This window comes from Triplophysa rosa, linkage group LG16 (genome assembly GCF_024868665.1).
Source record: "Triplophysa rosa linkage group LG16, Trosa_1v2, whole genome shotgun sequence".
NCBI lineage: Eukaryota > Metazoa > Chordata > Actinopteri > Cypriniformes > Nemacheilidae > Triplophysa > Triplophysa rosa.
In genome coordinates this window covers 8531099-8551226 of record NC_079905.1, presented here as the reverse complement: position 1 = coordinate 8551226, position 20128 = coordinate 8531099, and the positions used below count along the sequence as shown (strand labels likewise).

At 39.2% G+C, this 20128-nt stretch overlaps 1 protein-coding gene across 5 annotated transcripts in view; it reads right to left on the bottom strand.

Moving 5' to 3' along the window:
- csmd3b (CUB and Sushi multiple domains 3b) overlaps positions 1-19332 on the bottom strand; it is a 363456-nt gene extending 344124 nt beyond the window's left edge. For all 5 annotated transcript variants that reach the window (XM_057354136.1, XM_057354137.1, XM_057354139.1 and 2 more), the window contains exon 1: positions 19089-19332. In XM_057354136.1, the coding sequence (XP_057210119.1) occupies positions 19089-19263 (175 nt within the window). In that variant the 5' untranslated portion in view covers positions 19264-19332. The remainder of the gene's footprint in view (positions 1-19088) is intronic.
- Between the last annotated feature and the right edge of the window lie 796 nt (positions 19333-20128).

Here is a 20128-nt window from a genome sequence, read left to right as displayed (position 1 = left end):
GGGTAGAATTGGGATTGGGCCTAAGAGTCACAGATGAGACTTCCTGATTATAGCTTCTAGATTTAAACAGATCGCTTCTGTCTTGGAGAACATTTCTCAGGGGGCTGTGTTTGATGTAAACACCCATTGCCACTTCTTCCATTTTGTATACTGAGGCATTTATTGACTGGGATGTAGGTAAGTAATATGCGCTTACATGATGTGTGGCCCCATTTGTGTTAAAGGGTGAGGGTAAAGCTGTGTAATATTAAAACTTTAGTGGGCCAGCTGCTTTGAGATGCGGGCAAGAGATCTCTTTGCCTCCGAGTTGAGAAAGATAACTTTTCCCCCCCTGCCTCATTTCAGCAGGGACCAACAGAAAAAAGCACTTAACTTGCTGTAAACTTGAATCAAAGTCATGCACAGTCATAAAACTATGAAGTGAATAAATAGGCCTGTCATTCCAACACACTAATTAAGGCTTTTAATCATGGAACCTGACCCGTGTGTAACTTCTGTAATGAAGGATTGTCCTACCGTGAAACAATCAAAGTTCGAAGAACAGTAAAACAATCATGTTTGCCTGCTGACTTGAAAACATGAAGGTGATACTTCAGGCTCCTTAAAGGAACAGTTTAGTTCTATAAATTTCTTTGTTCTTCTGATGAACACAGAGAAAGATATTTGGAAGAATGCTTGTAACTGAACAAACAGTTCTTGGCCACCATTGACTACCATCGTATGGAAAATTGCAATGGTAGTCAAACGGCTAGAACTGTTTGCTTTCCTACAGTGTGTAAAAAACATATGAAGCAATTTTTCTTACTATGGTAGTCAATGGTGACCAAGAACTGTTTGGTTACAAGCATTCTTCCAAATATCTTTCTCTGTGTTCATCAGAACAAAGAAATTTACATAGATTTGCAACAACTTTGGGGTGAGTAAATCAAGACAGATTTTTCATTTTTTGGGTGAACTGTTCCTTTAAGCTTTTGAATCTGACAAGACATCATAAAGCATAACGTTCATTGCGCAAGATTCCCCAAAATAACGTAATGCAGTAATGTTTGTCAAAAAACTATTGCTGTAGCTCACTGCATTAGCAACAAAAACATTATGTGTTCAATCCCCACGAAACACTGATCAAATGTATAGCTTTGGATAAAAGCATCTACCAAATGCAAAAACAGCAATATAACTGTGAATAAACAATGGCATACTGAGTGTATTTTTAGGTTTTTAGGTATTTTTAGACCATAAGTCGTCTCATCTTCTGCCAGAAAGAATGAGATAAAAGCAAGAAATATAGACTGTCCTCCACAGCTCAGTGTCTGTCAAGCAGTTTTCTTTGTCCCATGTCAAAGAGAAACAATGAAATGTTCTCTGCTTTCAGCTGCCTGCCTGACAGGCCAAACCTGAAGACAATTGAGCTCGATTTGAGCCCTTCACTGGTCGGTCCTATACAACTTTGGGGGTGTTCCAAAACCAGAAGGACACAGCTGCTGTAGCACCACTTTGTCATTCACTGCCGAAAGTTCTATAAATGAAAAGTTGTATATATAAAATCAAGTGTAGCGTTAGTTCTGGCAGGTCACGTGAGTTCAGCTTGCATCAGCCAATCACATCAGGTGCAGCTAATCAACATTAACCAATAGTCATACAACACACACTAGACTGCGTCCTATTTAAGTTGCATTGCTTTGCTCCTTATCAGCTGCTTAATCGTATTGCACCTTAAACCCACCTCCATCCCCATCTCCTCCTTATCTGCCTGTATCTTTGGATCTTTTAATTTAATCCTGTTACGCATCAGGAACTGTTCTGGTTCCCCAGGTGGGGGCACATGTATTGCTGCGCTCCTGCTATGTCCATGCAAGGCTGCATGGACGGGCAGAGTTTGCCCAGAACAGTTTCATTCCGCCAAACTTAATATATGTTATCGTTACATAATTGACGACAGTGGTCCCGACAGAAATACAGGCGCACACGTCACACACACACATGTTGGGTTTCAGGTCTCCTCTATGTCAAAAAAATTAAGAGACCATTCCAAATTTTCATTTCAAATCAGCATTTCTAGATGTATTGTGGCCATTCCAGTCCAGTGTCTGTTGAATTTCAACAAAATTAAACAAGCCTCATGACAAAACACATGAAAACTGTGATAAAAAAAGCGAGGTTATCACATAGTTTTTTTTACTTTTCCTAAATACATGTACAATTATTGTTGTATTGCTTCAAAGTGAAAATTAACTTGTTTTCTTCACAGTATTTGAGGTCTGAAAAAAACACAGAGCATCTTTTCTTTTAATCTGTTTCTCCAGTTATAACTATCTGCAAATAAATGGAAATAAAAACAATATTTTTATTTGAAATTTGGGAGAAATATTGTTCGATCAAAAACGATCATTTTAGCTAAACACATACCTATAAATAGAAAATGTTAAAATCAGAAAACGGTCTCTTAATTTTTTCCACGGCTGTGTATATCACATCTTTTTCAAACCAACTGAAATTAGATATAGACCATTTTGCAAGCTGTAAACAAAACTGGTCCAGAAGCACTTACTGTTTTAGTTTTTTAGCACTAAATGAATGTTAGAACAAAATACAATAATAGAACATTTAGAAATCTTGCAAGTTACAATGTTAAATGACTTCTCGACCAGTGTTTACATTTTGAAATAATATTAATATTGAAATGCAACATTCCAACTAACACTCCATGCAAATGACCACATATGACATCACGGTCGGATCCAGTAGTGTTGTGTTTTGGGTAACTGACACAGTCGTCTCATGTTTTATACATAGAGTAAGGCACAGTTTCAAGAGCAATGAATCCTTCCAACCACTGCGGATGGTCTTTTATCTACTGGCGCTGTAAATTTTTGTGCCAGCGCTCCTGCTGATAGAGCGAAATAGGGTACAGACAGAATCTTGCTTCTTTTTGTCTACTATATTAGAAAATAAACACACACACGTTTGAAGCAATGCATGCGAGGCCTTTGCTTCCTTTCAAAACAGCCCTGAACTACACAGGCCCAATGATATTCAGCACCATGGAGAGCGACTCTCTCTCTCTCTCTCTCACACACACACACACACACACACACACACACACACGCACACACACACACACTTGCTGTCTCGGTCCACTAATTTTCTATTTTTTTGTGGTGTCTTTTCACTAATAGCACACATAATTTCATCTCATATTCTAACCAAAACATCACAACAACGGTGATTACCCAAAAAGCTCCAAACTCATTTTCCCAAATTGATTTCCCAATGGAAAAATCAGCCTGTTTTATAATAAATCCAAAGAATGCTTTATGAGTCAACATTTAAGAAAAGTTCAATGAAGTACCAATCAAACTCCTGTCATTTAACTCCCCTCGCTCAGCTGCGGCAATCACAAGAGCAGGTGTTCACCCCCCATTACAGAAGATAACTCTAAAGGCTCTGATGATGATGATGATGAAAAAGAACTCAGCGCCCTAATGAAAGCCGTGGCGCTGTAATGCAGAAAGCATGTTGGAGGGTAAGTAAGGATCATGCACCCTGTGGAGCCCAACACAGTGTCAGTAAATACTTTCCCAGTCTTCGCATTATTGTTCTCGGGGTGAGCCTGGGCTAATGTTGATTGGCTCTGTTTGTGCTGATGCGCTATTTCCCAGCTGGCTCGTCTTGTTTCCCAGCTTACTTTGATGGCGAGCCAACAGCGATGGCGCATGCACGCTTGCACGGCTGGAAGAGCACATTTTAAATTCAGAGCCAAGAGCTTGTGTGTCTTCAGCCACCTTCATTGTCGGAATTACGATATATTTGTGTGCTGTAAAATTGCATCTACAGAACAGCCGTAATGCTCATTGACTGATGGATGCAAACATGGTAGCTGCAGAAACCAGCTATGTGCAGCCTTTAAATGTGACTGAAGAATCTCACATTCAAATAAAATTAGCATGTTTACTTAAAAGAGCGCTAGCCATTCCCCTGTGTTCATGAGTGGCTGTTCTAATTTCAGATGCTCTCTAAATTGTGCCCACCATGTAACTCAAGCCAAAATAGAGGAACAACTTCAGCCCAAAGGTCTAAGAGAATGTGAATATGTGCGTTTGGATTCACACACACTTCGCTATCTTGGTTAAAGTAATTACATTTTCCATTTGCAATGTGATCTGGTGAGTTTCTGAGATGTTGGTATGTTAACTATTGCTTTCCTTAAGCTTAACTGCTAACAAAACGCAAACTTATAAAACGCACACCTTAAAGTCACCATGCAATCAAACAGGTGTTTTACACAGTGTTGCAGTGATTATTATAAATGCTTTATCCGTGCACACCATTATTTTTTTAAAATTAATTTGCACATCTTTACTCAAAAACGTTAAGCTCCTCTCTCCCTCTCAACAACAACTCTTCACCACATGACGTCAGGAATAAAAAAGAGATAGGGCTATACTGTCAGGGAGGGACAAGGAGAGAACCCAAGCGCAGACAGCTTGACATGAAACAATGATTTAATAACAAAAAAATACACAAAACAAAAACCCACGAGGGGGTAAAACAACAAGGACAGAGGGAATAATATAATAGACAAAACAGGAACGAAGACTAACTAAACTAGACTACACTAATAAAACACTTGGCAAAACTACACTGACTAAACTAGACAATACCTTACAGGACATGAAGTCTTTGCAGACACGGAACAAAACGAACTCGCACAGGACAGAAAACACCAGGGCATAATAAAGGGAATCAAATCAAGAGGGGAACAGGTGTGGGGCATAAAATCATTAACAATCAATAATGAGGAAACGAGAGGGCGGGGACATAGACGAGACTGGAGAGAGAGCATGTTATGTCAGAACCAACAATAACATGTCTCTCTCCACACAAAACATGAGGCTCTGTCATGATAATTATGATCTGTCATAATTATTTTTGCAGTTTTTTTTCCTGTAAAATAACAAATTAGCACCAACTGCCTTTTCAGTTTAATGTGAAGGTCATTGTTTTAATTATTTTGGTGTTATTGGGACACCAACAGTTTATTGGCGTGTGCAAAATAAACAAATTATTAGTAAAAATATGTCATTTTCCTTTGTGCAGTCATTTATCCTAAATATACTTGAAACTTTAGCATAGAAAACATACACATTGTGGCTTAATTCCATGTTGTTGTCTGTTCTTGTGATAAAATTTGTGAATTCTACAGAAGACCATTATTGGAAAATGAAACAATTGGGTGAGTGTGAGGGATTTCAAAAAATAGTTATTTGAATATATTTAACATTTTGTTTGGAATGAGAAGTGCCCTTTTTTCCACTTGAGCCCATGCCCCTCAAAATGTCTGTGCACGTCACTGCGTCAAGATACAGAAAATAAGTCAATCGCAACTTCTGTTTCGTGGTGACTTTAAAGGCACTGTAAGTCAAATGACAAACTGCGACTTTTTTCACTTGAACAAGAATTACAAGACAAATCTAAAACTAAACATCGTGCATAATGTAAGATTGTATGCACATTGAACACAAACAAAACAGAAGTAGGGACAAACACACACAAGGACATACACAAAGGACATCCTTTCCCCACTCACTCGCGTTGGCTGGAGGCATTGATAGGACTTCAGGGCTTCGGGGAAGCATTGCAGAAGAAGGAATGTAAAGAGTGCAATGCTTATCGCTGAACTGCAGAACCTCTCAGAAGAAACTCAAGAAATGTTCCAGAAATGCAAGTGCAAAGTGACTTTGGAAGAAATAGAGGCGATGCAGCTGCACTGATGAAAGCATCCCATTACTGAACTGAACTGCCCTTCAGTTTCCTCCACCTTCAAAAAAACTTTCAATCTTTCTTTTCACAAATAAACAAAAATAAATTGTGTTTTCAATATAAATAATAAATAACTGCTTTTCTTATTTCCTTAGGCTGTCATTATTTAAATTGTGCATCCTCTTTTTTAATCAAATAGTTCATCCAAAAAGGAAAAATCTGTCATTTTTTCCCTCAGGTTTGGAACAATCCCTTTGTTATTCCAAACCTGTATGCTTCCGTAAAAGAAACCCTGATATATTATGATATAACCTTTACCATGACTTTTAATAGTGACCAAAGCTGTTCAGTGTGTAATCTTTTGGAGGATCTATTGACAGAATTGCAATGTCAATGTCTTCAGAGGTGTATAAAGACCTTACATAATGAAACGTTATGTTTTTCTTACCTTAGAATGAGCTATTGCTACCGCGGGTTCCCTTGAATTCACCATGTTGTTTCTACAGTAGCCCTAAACAGACAAACTGCTCTACAGAACGCCTTTCGTAAATATGGTATCTCCTTTGGCAAAGAACCGAACACGTGACAACGTCTTATTGTCGTGTCAGCCGCCGTAGTGCTTGAAAGGGAGGGGTGGAGTGAGCCATTGGTTGCAATTCACAACCTCACAACTAGATGTCGCTAAATTTCAAACACTGGACCTTTAAGCATCGAGAATATAAATATAAAAATAAATAAATAAAAAAGCAGTGTTAAAGTAGTTCTGACTTGTGCGCTATATTCCAAGTCTTCAGAAGACATATGACTCATATGAGGGCTTGTTTGAAGAACAGATTTGAAGAGCCTCCAGTGCGCTGTTACGTCAAGAACTGCTTCAACTGGATCATTGGGTCAATGTATTTGTCAACAAATCATTCAGTCTAATTGGTGAACAAGATCGAGATGCTCAATAAATAAATAAATAATAATATTAAATACAGTAAGTGAATAAACAAACAAAAGAAATAATTGATTCATTGATTGATTTGGAAAGGATAAATAATGACGGTACAATGGCATACCAAATGGCTGGTTTCTTTTCAATTTAAATATCTTGTCCGCCCATGACACATGCCCCAGGTCCATTTCTTCAAAATATTGTCATAAATTGTGTATATTTCTTCAGGGTAGGTGAGTTAGTGATGTGCAGCATCAATGAATGCCAAAGCTGTTAAATGGTTAGCAAATACGGCCTATTTAAAAGCCAGAGACGACTCCACACACTTCACGACAACAAAAGCCAGAACACAAATTGTGACCAGCCTCTTAATTGTGTGTGTTAAGAGTGTGTGTATTTATTCTCTGTCTCAACCCTTTACAGCAAATAAATGAAATCCAGAAACGATTAAAGATGTAACAATCACAATGAAGCTTTCTCATTTTAGCTATAATGTAAAATTTTGCTTCACAAAGAGGCTGTGGGTTTGCAAGCTGCAATGGATGCAGGAGGCCAAACCGTTTCTTTCAGCATAATAGTTTTGTCGATGCAGGAAAATATTGAGTCTCGGGGCTCTGAAGTTTGCCCGGATGAACTTTTCCCCTATGGACTTCCTTTAGTCCATAACAAGGGCTATGAAAGAGCTTTTGTTGATGCTATAGAATTAGCAGAACCATTTGCACCCCGAAACCTTTCTTGTTCTTTCCTAAGTGCATTCACTGAAATGATGTTCCTATAATCTACCTTTCCCCTTTAATTGAACTCAACACACTGTCAAACATCTGAGGGACAATCTCATCGGCTCTCGCAGTCATGGGCCAAACTGCCTTGAAATCACTTTCATTGTTTATTCAATCGGTGAGGATTTACATTTATACATTCGGCGGTTGCTTTTATCCAACTTTGAATTTAAGGTATTATTGTTAGATACATTCCCTGGGAATCCAACTTGTGACCTTGACCCATGATAATGCTAGGGCCATGCTCTAACCTTTGAGTTATGGGATAGCCATAAAAACATACTTTACTTATGTGTTAATGTCTGATGATGATATCTGATCACTTAACTTTGTTCTTCAGCCATTCTCTAAGTCTGCCTCAGCAATTTAAGTTTACCTTCTTCTTAATAATCTGATTCCTCAAAGAGCCCTGTCTCTATCAGCTTATTGACAATGCACAAGCTGAATAGTGATGAAGGGCTTAACTGTCCCTCATTACAATTACACAGAGGCTGTGCTCTTCAAGAAGTTGCCTGGAAGTTTAAGTATTGCAAACTCTCCACCAGAAGTCCATTATCATGTAGTGAACCTGACTGTGTAGTTAACCACCCTCATCCCAAAGGACAAGGACACGGCCATCAGTGCAGATTTTCAATACTCAGACAGTTACACATGCTAACAGTTGACACTACAATGTTTAGGACACTTGTTTGAAATGTTTCTCACTATCATAAAAGGTGTATGCTTAAATGTCTGAAATTAGTTTCGTAGACAAAAATACAACTGTGCAAATGTAAATGTTTTTTCATTACATGACTTTGGATGAAATGGATGAATAATACAAAATCCCATGAAGCTGCTTGATAAAATGCCAAGTGAACATTTCTGCAAATTCTCAGCAAAAGGTGACTACACTGAAGATACTAAAATATAACACGTTTTAATTTTTCTTGTTTCTAGATAAAAAAAATCTAATTTAAAACTCATTAAGGATTAATGTCTTGCAGTATGAAACAACACGACCAATGCTTGCTATATTTTCCTCATGATTCTTTTTCAAATATTAAAAAACCTCTTATACAGTATACAATCTCCACCAGTATTATACAGCTCATTAAATAAACATAAGGGTCTGATTCAAAACAGGGCATATTCTGACAGTAATTTCATAAGTTAGTCTGATCCGTCCAGTTCGTAAGACACGTAGAGGTTCAGAGCCAAGCCTGCTGTTTCAAAGGTTCTTGAACTCCACTATCACAAGATCCCTTAATTAGACTATTGGAGGCTTTCGGAGAACAGCGCTATGTCTGATCCAAAGAGCCAAATTAAAGGAATGGAAGTGCAGTGGGCATGCAGTGTCTGACATGAAAGCGCCACAGCATGAACATCACTACATATGGAGAACAGATCAATAAAAGAGGAGATGAACAAAAAAAGCCTTCAAGCATAGCAAACAACCAGTGAAGACTTGCACGGTATTACAGCATCCATAACCTGTTTGAGTCCGAGTGCAATTGTACTGTGTGTGTATGTAAGTACTGAGAGACGAGGAAAAGAAGGACGTTGTGGTAAACACAAATAAATATGGGAGCGTGGAGAGCAAGAGGTGATATCACTGCGGGCATTTATGCAGCATCTCCGGTGGGAGTGCTTGACATTTAAACGAGGGTCCGGAAATCCCAATGGCAGAGCGCAACTCTGAAATCTGTGTAAGAGGAGCCGGATGAAAACATCAGCGTGATTCAACATTAAGTGCGATGTCTCTGCAGGGTTGACATTTGTGTTTAATACCTAAGTAATCCTTGATACTCACAGAGATATGCCTCATTCTGGCACTGAAGGACGTGTGGTGATGTGAAAGGCAGTGAAATGTGGTGGTAGTGTGCGATACAAGGTTTCCAAACAAAGTGTAATTCTCTAGGAGATTCTGTACAGCACAGAGATTGAAATATCATATTGCGCTCCATCTTTTTTATTTATTTTCAGAGGTGGACAGGACTGATTTTTTTTACTTTACTCAGGCACATTTTTCAAGTATCTGTACTTTATCAGATTGTTTTTACTTCGGAAAATTTTAACTTCACTACATTAGAAGCATTTCATTAATACTGTAATTTTTTTTACCGTTTTACCTTTACTACTTAAGTACATTAAAATGTAGTACTTTCTCATTTTCACTCAAGTACGTTTTTTGAGAAAAAGTAAGAAAGTAATACACGGTTGTCTTAAAAGCAACACAATTTGTGTTATTTCTTAGAAAAGACACAAAATGTGCCGTCCATAACTAGACACATGTCTAGTGGTTTTGTGTCCATACCTTGGAAGTCGATGGGGGTGCAATGTTGTTTGGTTACCAACATTCTTCAAAATATCTTCTTTTGTGTTCTGCAGCAGAAAGAAAGTCAAACTGGTTTTGAATGACATGAAAGAATTCTCATTTTGGATTAACTATTCCTTTAACATATGTATTGTACTACCCCAAGCATTTTTTTTCAGATAATTCTGCACTGCAGTTGTTGGCATATTGGCGAATGTTTTTCACGCCTTTGTTGTTTAAACACATTAGATTTGGTTTGAAGAGCCGTGATTGTTGCTGTACAATCAAGAAACTATTATACTGTAGCACTTTAAAAAAATGTCACATTTGACATTAAGATCTAGTTAATGTTTATCTAGATCCAATTAAGGGTGAATAATTGCTAGTGTTTCATGAGCAGCTTCTAATTATGACATGAAAAGCCTATAAAGTCTCCGCCGCGATGTAAAGCAACCACACGCTAAGCTTTGGAAAACCACAAGCTTTGGAAAAATCTTAGTGTAAACAATTCGTCAAATTACACCTCATTTCACCCCGCACGTGTCATTTTCACAGGAACCTCATTTTCCTGTAAAAAAAAACGGAGGTGACAACATACAGTAAGCGTAGGAGGACAGGCTCTCAAAAAGGGCTTGATCTGAGAAAACTTTAATGAGCCCACCAATGTGAATTTCTTCGTACTGCAAGAAATCAAATTATTGTCTATGCGTGACCGTAGCCGATTCTTCTGACAGGCTGTAAGAGGTGAGGCACTAATGTATGTCACAACTCTCTCAAAACTATACAGTAACAAAAAGCCAATTAGCTAAGAAGCCTCTCGTAAATGAAAAAGGAGTGTTTTTCATCCCTAATTGCTGGTCGTATCTTATTTAAAAAATGCCAAATGTCCCTACATGTCAAATGAAAGAAAAAAGGCGATGGTAAGACTTCTGGGCAACTGGGATAAACAATTAGGTTTATTCCTTATTACAAAAACTACTTAGAGTGCAAACCTTTACTTTACGTAACCACCAGCGATAATAACGACTGCCAAATCTTCCGAAAAATGTCAACCGCACTCTTGGTAATTAAAGGGATTTGCGTATTCCCACAAATGAGAAACAAAACCCTTTTATTCTTTCAGACACTCACACATGCTTGTTGTGGTGTGCGATTTCAATATTGTTTTTATGAGATAAGTTTTAGCTTTTATTATTAACTTCCTACTACAGGGCTTATGTTATCAAACGCAGCAGTGATCCTGTTGTCATCCCTGTTTGTGACATGACAGCTCTGAGCCATGGAACTCCAGGTGCGCTGTCATTTCTGCCCTGATGCTTGTTGCTTGTTTGTACGATATGACCCCAGTAGCATTGTGGGTAAAAGCTAAGTCACAAATAACGGTGTTGATGAGGTTGTTTATAGTAATCGTGTCACATTATGACATCTTCACTTAAATTTAATGTAGGGCAGCACCAGGGTTTTGGATCTGTGACTAGTTGTTTAATCCAAACACTTTAGGCTGGTGTGGATTTAGGGAAATACTACAAAGACAACATACTTATGTGATTCTGCCATACATTTCTATTCTGACACTGCTGGTCTATCTTGAAGAATCTGAGAATGATTTTGACATCATAATTACAATACAACCTGCTCATTCCTCTCCTGACACAAGATATTGATTTGTCTTTATAGTTGAGATCTGTTCTGCTGATTCTTCCTATAACACAGAAACAAAGGGTTACAAATACTACTAATAATGCTCGTTTTATTTAACAAGACCTGAAATATCTGCTTGGAACTTTTGAAGACTATAGGCATAATAATTAAAACGAAAAGATAGCTCCTTCTGTTTTGCACAGGGATAAAGTGTTTCCTCATTGGATTTTTAGTTCTCTGCGTGCAAACAGCCGGAACAAAGTTGTCTCACATTATCTGTGACATGTGACCAAACTCACAACCATAGGGACCATAAAATATCCAAGTAATATTGAAATGGCACCACATTACTCTCCTGCCTTCAGCATTGTCACATAAAGCAGCGTTACAGAAATGTCTACCACAGCATTGCATCACAGGTAAATCACTCAAAGCATCTTGGGTAAAGTGAAAATTAACTCTTGACTTCAGTTAGTTGACCTTTTGATCTTAGTTGTGCATTATTATTATAATCATCATTAATAATAAATCTTAATTATGGAGGTGATAAGTATACCCTTGGGTAATATCAACATGCACGATCTCACCTTCTCATCCAGATAAAGTGAAGGGCCATAACTCAAAATTTGGTTTTAAACCTTGTTGGACTAGAGCAAATAGACCAGCCCCAAGGTGACTATGACCCGGCTGAAACTGATGAAGTTGCACTTTGCATAACCTAAGTTATAACACACTCCCTGAACAGCAAACGCTAATTTAAAATGTTTGCCATTTTAATTAGATTGTGCTCTGAGATTGTGCTATCTGATGAAGTAAAGGGTCAGCGTGATACAGCGACATTTGAGCTGAAACAGAGAGACAACATAATACGGTCAAAACTTTTTGGCTAAAGACCTGTAAATGACCAAATATATATGTGACCCTGGTCCACAAAACCAGTCATAAGCTTTCCATCGATGTATGGTTTGTTAGGATATGACAGTATTCGGCCCAGATACATCTATTTGAAAATCTGGAATCTGAGGGTGCAAAACATCTAAATATTGAGAAAATTGTCTTTAAAGTTGTCCAACAGAAGCACTGTAGCAGGCCGTTGCTAAGAATAAACAGGATTGTTTTAATGCTCTCTATTGGCTTACTGCTGTAATGATGTTGTGGAAAGTAGATGAACCCGACAGCAGAATTTCTAAGCTTTACTAAGATACCAAACGTGGGTAATTCCCAAAGAGCGGGCAGCAGCGAGCCAAGTTTGTAGGCCTGATTCTGGCCATTTTTTGTTAGCAATTTTGCTCCATCCACTCACAAAAATAACGTTTTTATATATTTACGGAAGGAAATTTACAAAATATCTTCATGGAACAAAATCTTTACTTAATATCCTAATGATTTTTGCCATAAAAGACAAATCGATTATTTTCACCCATATAATGTATTGTTGGAAAGTGTGACTGGTTTTGTGGTCCAGGGTCACATATTTCTTGCAAAGTCCTAAAACTGCATTTAACATAATATAAATATATAACATAATATTGTCACGGTCCTGTGTCATTATCCCTCGTTTGTGTTCCTTTAAAATGCCTCATGTTTCATTGTCCTGTGCGCTTCGTTGTGTTTGGTGTGTTTGTTTGACCCCGTGTTTTTGTGTCTTAGTCTTGCCATGTCCATGCATTTGTTTCCTGAAAGTGAGTCTATTTAGATTTACTTTGGTTTCTGTTTTGCCCCATTGCGGGAAGTTTTTCTTTGTCTTTTTAAGAAGCATTTTGGTTATTGTGTTTATCCCCCATCGAGGGTTTTTTGTTTGTGTTGTTAAAATCTTGTGTTTACCCCCTCCTTTTGTCTGCGCCTGGGTTCTGTCCGCCACCGTTCGTGACAAATATAATATAAAAACAAATGAGTAAAAACAATTATGTATGCGTATATGCGTATATAATTTGTACATTTTATACATATTCAATTATATTGTTCAATTATATAAAATATATCAATTATAGCTTTCCTGTGGCTCAGTGGTAAGAGCATGGCGCTAGCAACGCCAAGGTCATGTATTCAATCCCAGGGATTGCACATATTTAGAAACAAATGTATAGTATAATGCAATTGCAATGCATTGTAATATGTATTAAAAGTTGCTTTGGATAAAAGTGTCTGCCAAATGCATAAATGTCAAATTGTGTGAGAATTGCATAGTGAATTTCATTTGTCATCACATGGAGTTCTGTCGGGACCACTGTCGTCAATTATTTAACGATATAGTTTGGCGGAATGAAACTGTTTGCCCATCCATGCAGCCTTGCATGGACATAGCAGGAGCGCAGCAATACATGTCCCCCCACCTGGGGAACCAGAACAGTTCCTGATGCGTAACAGGATTAAATTAAAAGATCCAAAGATACAGGCAGATAAGGAGGAGATGGGGATGGAGGTGGGTTTAAGGTGCAACACGATTAAGCAGCTGATAAGGAGCAAAGAAATGCAACTTAAATAGGACGCAGTCTAGTGTGTGTTGTATGACTATTGGTTAATGTTGATTAGCTGCACCTGATGTGATTGGCTGATGCAAGCTGAGCTCACGTGACCTGCCAGAACTAACGCTACACTTGATTTCTGAACACAAAATTCATACCAATAAACTGGATAACTGATTACATTGATCAAAGACATAAAAATTTGTAGAAAATTTGAGTTCATTGTGAATTTGTGGCAAAACACTTATGTCCAATATGACAACATGGCAAACAGCTGCAGCCGCTGCCAGACACCCAAGAACAAAATGTCAAGGGTCAAGCTTGTCAAGATTTCTGTCCAGCTGTGTCCTCTATAACAGATGACAGGTAATCATTCATCTCTCATTAAAACACAGCTTCTCAATTACAGCCAAAATATTACCCTCTCGGTTCCAGAGACATCATTTCCAGGCTAAGTCAAAGAGAAATTATTTATATCAGCTGTCTATGAAAAGGAAACAACATATGTGAGTGAGAACTGGAGGGAGGAAAATAATAAATGAGCTTTGTGAAAATTGGCAGCGATGCTCGGCATGAGGCGGCCCCGATTCAATGGAACCCAGATTGCGCTGACAACTATTTTCCCTTTAAACAAGAGACCCACCGCGAGCAGCAGTCGCGAACAAGTTTGAAACAATGAGGCCTGACTGTTCTAAACGCACCTCAATGGAGAGCAATGGGAACAAAATCCCTGCAGCGCAGGTGACCTCTTAAAAATCTCTACAAGGTCAGGAGGTCAATCGTACAGTAACATCCCATTTGAAACTCTGCCATTGTACTCTATTGGCCGTCATTGAAGAATGGCATGTCATTTCTATAAAAGCAAATACTCTTCGGTATTGGCTTTGATGTACAGAAATGTCTTCATTCACAGAAGTTGACCCATAAAAAGCTGGCTGCGCACTCAGAGCGCTCACGGACATTCGGATGAGGGCAGAGGTCTGGGTCCAGCACGTCTAGGAAATTTGCCAGGCTTTCGCTAAAAATAGCACCAAACGGTGCAGAACATCATCACGCAGATGCAAATCGGGAATTCGTAGGTTCTGAGTATGCAACATACAGTACATACAACACCAAGCTAATGAAGACAGCGCTCCATAAACCTGCACTCTCACAGCTGTGCTGAAGAGCGAGGAGCTACTGAATACTGCAGTAGTACAGATGTATCCTAACAAGAGTCAAACAAACACGCTTTTCCCTTTTTTGACACCGCGTCGTCTGCAGTACCAGTTTGTGACTGTTTATGAGCGTGTATGGACCGAGATACTCTGTCACAACGGGTAGCGGTGAGAAAAGCAGACAGCTCCACGCCTCTGCACCTGAGCCACCCTGACAGACACAGGACTCCAATCAGACCGCATTTCCCACACAGCTGTCACCCTGGAAGCCCTTCACTCCTTTGAGGTCACAAAAACGTAGAAGTCAGTGTGCTACAACAGCGCTTTCGTTGACCGAAAATAGTTTTGCACTAGATCAACTCGCTGAAAGCAGTGCTTGCTGAGAGAAGGACAGACGGTAGTGTTTAAGTTTCTGAGGAGAGAAATCAGATCCGCGGTGTCAAAATAAAAGCATTCTGTACGATTGTGCACAGCGAGCATGTGAAATACATCTATGTGTTGAAAGCCCTCTACAGGTAATGAGGTTGTGACTCAGTCATCGCTCATGGTGTGACAGCACTTCAAACATTGTCTAGTTTGCACGGAATCTTTTCATCCTTTTCTAAAAGCTGTATTAGAGAAATGTGACGGGAATTGAAGGGGCCGCAAATCACAATGCTGAAATTGTGGACGCCCCCTGCTGGACCCCACCAATCTACACTACAACCCCATTGATGTGTGCAAAAATAGTGCATGCAAGCATGTATGGTAAACTGTAAGCTGGCAAAATTGTTTACAGTTTCTTGATGGAATAACAGTATTACATCATTAAGCATGTCTGATTGTTCCAAAAGCCAATTTATCGCCAAAATACAACGTGTAGTAAATAATGGCTATATAATGTCACTGCTTAATGACATCAATGCCGCTCTACCGTCTCTAGAAAATTTGCTAATGATGAAATACATGGGAATTCTGTGCGACCAACTATTGCTAATCACAGCGTTGGATCTGAATCCTTGATGGTGTACATCAAAATGTTCTTTAGGGGTTTCCCTAAAAATGCTAAATTAAAAGGACAAGTTTGTTTGTTTATATGCCCGCAAAACATTACACTGCATGCTTATGTACTTTTAATAACCACAAGCTTCTTATAAGACGGGGAAGTAAAAACCATTTCAACATGCTCTTTTCTTGTCCACCAAAAACCCATCCCTTTCTAAAAAGCCATCCATCTGTCAGCGTCTTTGTGTGCTTTGTAGCACAAGCTGTTTAACACTTTAGATGTAGTCAAGTACAAGTCAAGAGACCCAAACGGGCGTGAATTTTTGTGCATGACTAATTCGACGCTGATCATCATCAATAGTCACAAGACCGAAACACATCCAGCACTGTGGGGGATATGTTGCACCTGGGGTTTGTGCACTGCCTTGTTACTACGAGATCATCACTTGAATTCCAGATCAATTTTGCTCAGGGCGGGGGGCAAAGGTGATGCATATCCATGTAGCAATAGTACGAGAGGCCGGCCAGTCGTATTGACTGATCTGCCTCCGCCCGATTTCGCGAGAGGTATTTATAACATTTAACACCCATTTTACACCAATAAACAGACACCCAATGCACATTGTAACCGGATCTATTTTATCGCTGCTTCTCGATTTCCCACGAGACGTAATTCCAATCTGAGGGCGGTGCGCCATTTGTCAATGCTTGGAATTGCAACAGAAATGTCACGCGCGGCACGCCATACACATGCGAAGGTACTAGACATTCAACCAAGAGCCCTCAAAGTCCACGTTTTTATGAGCACAGCGTACTCACACAAACATGCGTTCTGTAAAAGAGCCGTTCTTCAAAATCTATTTGATTGCAAACATGTGTAGACTTTAATGACCCCGCTTTGCACCTGGCTCTTCAGAAGCCATGCTTTTGCTCACTGAGATTGAAAGCTTCTTTCAGAAATTTGTAACATGCTGGATTTTCCAAACTCTGTAGAGATGTTACAGGATCTGTCATTGTCAAAAGGTCTACACATTCTGAGTGGACATATTATTCACCTTCTACGCACAGATCAGAGGTCATTTATAGGCATTGATTTAGGACGAGATTACAGAGTCATCTGATAAAGCCGTGCTTAAATCTGTGGTAGCGCACCGAGCTGTGTGAGAAGTTACAGCGTGAAGTCAACCACGAAGGATCTGCATATTCCCTTGGCCAAGAAGTAGAGATTTCTAGAGGAAACGTATGTGGAGAGGAGTCATAAACATAATAGATGACTACTGAACATTTTATAGATGGCTGCAGGGAGTAACACAAATGAAACTGACCAGTTATATTACAACCATATGGTATTCCCCATAACAGAAAATATGCCGGTTTGCTAATTACCCTGCCTGCAAGAAATAAAAGGTAAGATATGAAGCACTTCTATTTAAAAATCTACCACCTGGGCCCTGCCTCTAGAACAGTGAGTATTAAATCAGCACCAGCAGAATTATTGTGTATAATTAAGTTTAGTCCTAAGGTTTGCTGGTCTCACGAAGCATACATTTGTGTGCCTCATATTGTAATGGAAATATTTAATAGGTGATTGGCTCTTTCGAGTGTTTATTTATTTGGCTAAATGTGTATGTCAGAATGACTCATTGTAGGCACAGTGGATCTCTCTCTCTCTCTCTCTCTCTCTCTCTCTCTCTCGCAGTAAGGCAGTGATGTGAGGTCTAGATCGCATTCATTATCCTCCGCATCTCGTCACACTGCCACCACGCGACGGTATCAGCCAACAAGACTGACTGCGGATCGTGCGCTTTACACGGACACCGGCTCCTGCTGTTAATCCTCATCCCCATCCAAGAAACAAATCAACCCCTTTCCCAATACTCATTTTTCTCTTTATGACATACATGATAGGCTAAAACCCAAAGAATTCCCACAACAAGACTGAAAAGTCAAATAACCCATTTGTAATGTGTTCTCTATTTAAATGAAGTTGAAATAAATTGAATAGAGGTCTGTGTGTGTATGAGGGTTATATGTGCTCCTCATGACTACCGTTTAGCACTAGATGGAAATGGACCAGATCCCATGCAAATTAAAATGCTAGGCAGGTGGTAATGATCAAGATACATAAGCCAGAAGTGTTGCCCAGGGGTTTGCCTCCACCCCACCAAATTCAATCCAACCACAAAACCATTTTTAAGCAAAATCCTATACACTATGATATTATACGATTATAAACCTGACAACTTTTATACACATCGAATTCCACTGCAAGATCAACATTTCGGAAAGAAATTAGCTCAGACCGAGCTTCTTCCTTTATACATACATGGAAGAGATTTAGGATGTTTAACATGGCCAAATAATGTGTTTCGTATGTTACATGGAGACGGCGTGCAACAGTTAAATCCGCCAAATCAAGTGCGTGCAGACGACCATTGCGAGGTGCTCTGTGAGAGCCGCATGGTCCATTGACAGGTGTAAGGTCAAAATCGTACATGTAACACGTCGTCCACCCTGTTCTAGATTACTTATTGACTAATGCACGTTTCCCGAAGCATACAGTAGCCTATATTTCTCTGCACCTTGCATCTTCAAAAGGAATCGAGAAGCGTTATCAGTTGCATCCCATCACTGATGTTACAGCTGTATGAAAATACACGACAAACGTTCATTTATTATTAACTATTGGCTATAGGCTACAATATATATAATTTGCTAATAGTGAAGCACTTTCTGAAAACGCCCTGCATGTTGTCAAATTGCCCAAGCATTCCCCCAAAACAGCTTTTGGGGAAATTTCGCAACGCCAAAATATTTCGCCTTACACTACACTATAATTCATCATTTAATGTCCACAAGCAACTCACGTAGCTCGAGCATACCGCAAGAATATTTATTGAGCCCTCGCTCAATGCCTGCATTGAGTAAATGCGCTTCTATTCTCAAGCATTCTGCTGCACGGTCGGCTCTCCCAACATACATCCACTCAAACCCAATTCCCATCCACGCACATTAGATGTAAATTGATGTAAAAATCCCCCAAATAACTCCTCGAGACCTATTACTTACCTCGCACGCACGTGACCATCATAAAAAATATCAGATTCCTAAATGTAACTCCAGTTTTAATCCTCATTTTCTTTGCTTGGGAGTCCGCAGGACCACATTTAATACATCCTCTCTTAAAAACGGTCAGGATTCCCGTTGATCTGACGCTTTTACCCTCTGTGTCATCTATGTTCATTTTCACATGAAGGTAGTTGTTCGTTCCCTCAGCCAGAAGCGGAGCGGATCGCGGCGTGGCTCGAAGTGAACGGTGATGCTGGGATACCACAGCAACCTTGACGAGGACTCAACCATCTCGCCGAAAGGGGCCAAACTCTGCGCTCTGATCTCTCTCACCGACTCCACTTCTCTTTAGCGTGCTCTCAACGTGTTTCATAACTGCTTTAACGAAATTAAAACCAACATATGCATTTATGTGGAAAATGTAAAGACGATAAATACAAAATTATAAAAATTACAAAAATTATAAAATCAATAAATACTGAATTACTGCAATTTGGGCATAATGCAGAATGGGGCATTTTTGTATTTTCTAGTGATCATCAACAATTGTCCCCTTTAAATGCTTTAACAAATAAACATAAAGCTAGAATACTTCACATCACATTTTTCCCGCACACGTAATGAGGGATGTGTTTACTGCTTGAAGAATGGCGTAACATCATGGAAACATTGTTTTACATTAAACGTCAGAGGTCTAGACAGGAAAAGCCGTTCTATGTTCTATGAAGTCCAATGCGCTGAGATCGCTTAGTTCTGAAAGTGTGTTACTGTAAAACTGCTGTTGGACATCCTCGTGGGCCCTTATTTCTTGAGAATCTTGTGGAAAACACAGGCTTGGATTTTCTTCTCCAGTGTGGTAGCATTATAATCATCGTTATTACTCACAAATAGCATCTTTTTAAATAACTTTGTTAGTGATTGTGAGATCTAAGACTTGCACTGTAGAAGGACGCTCCTGCCATCTACAGGCTAAACACCTAGTCAAATTTCACGTGCAGAAGCTCGGAATCCTCTCTCTCCCCCAAGTCCCACGGTCAAGT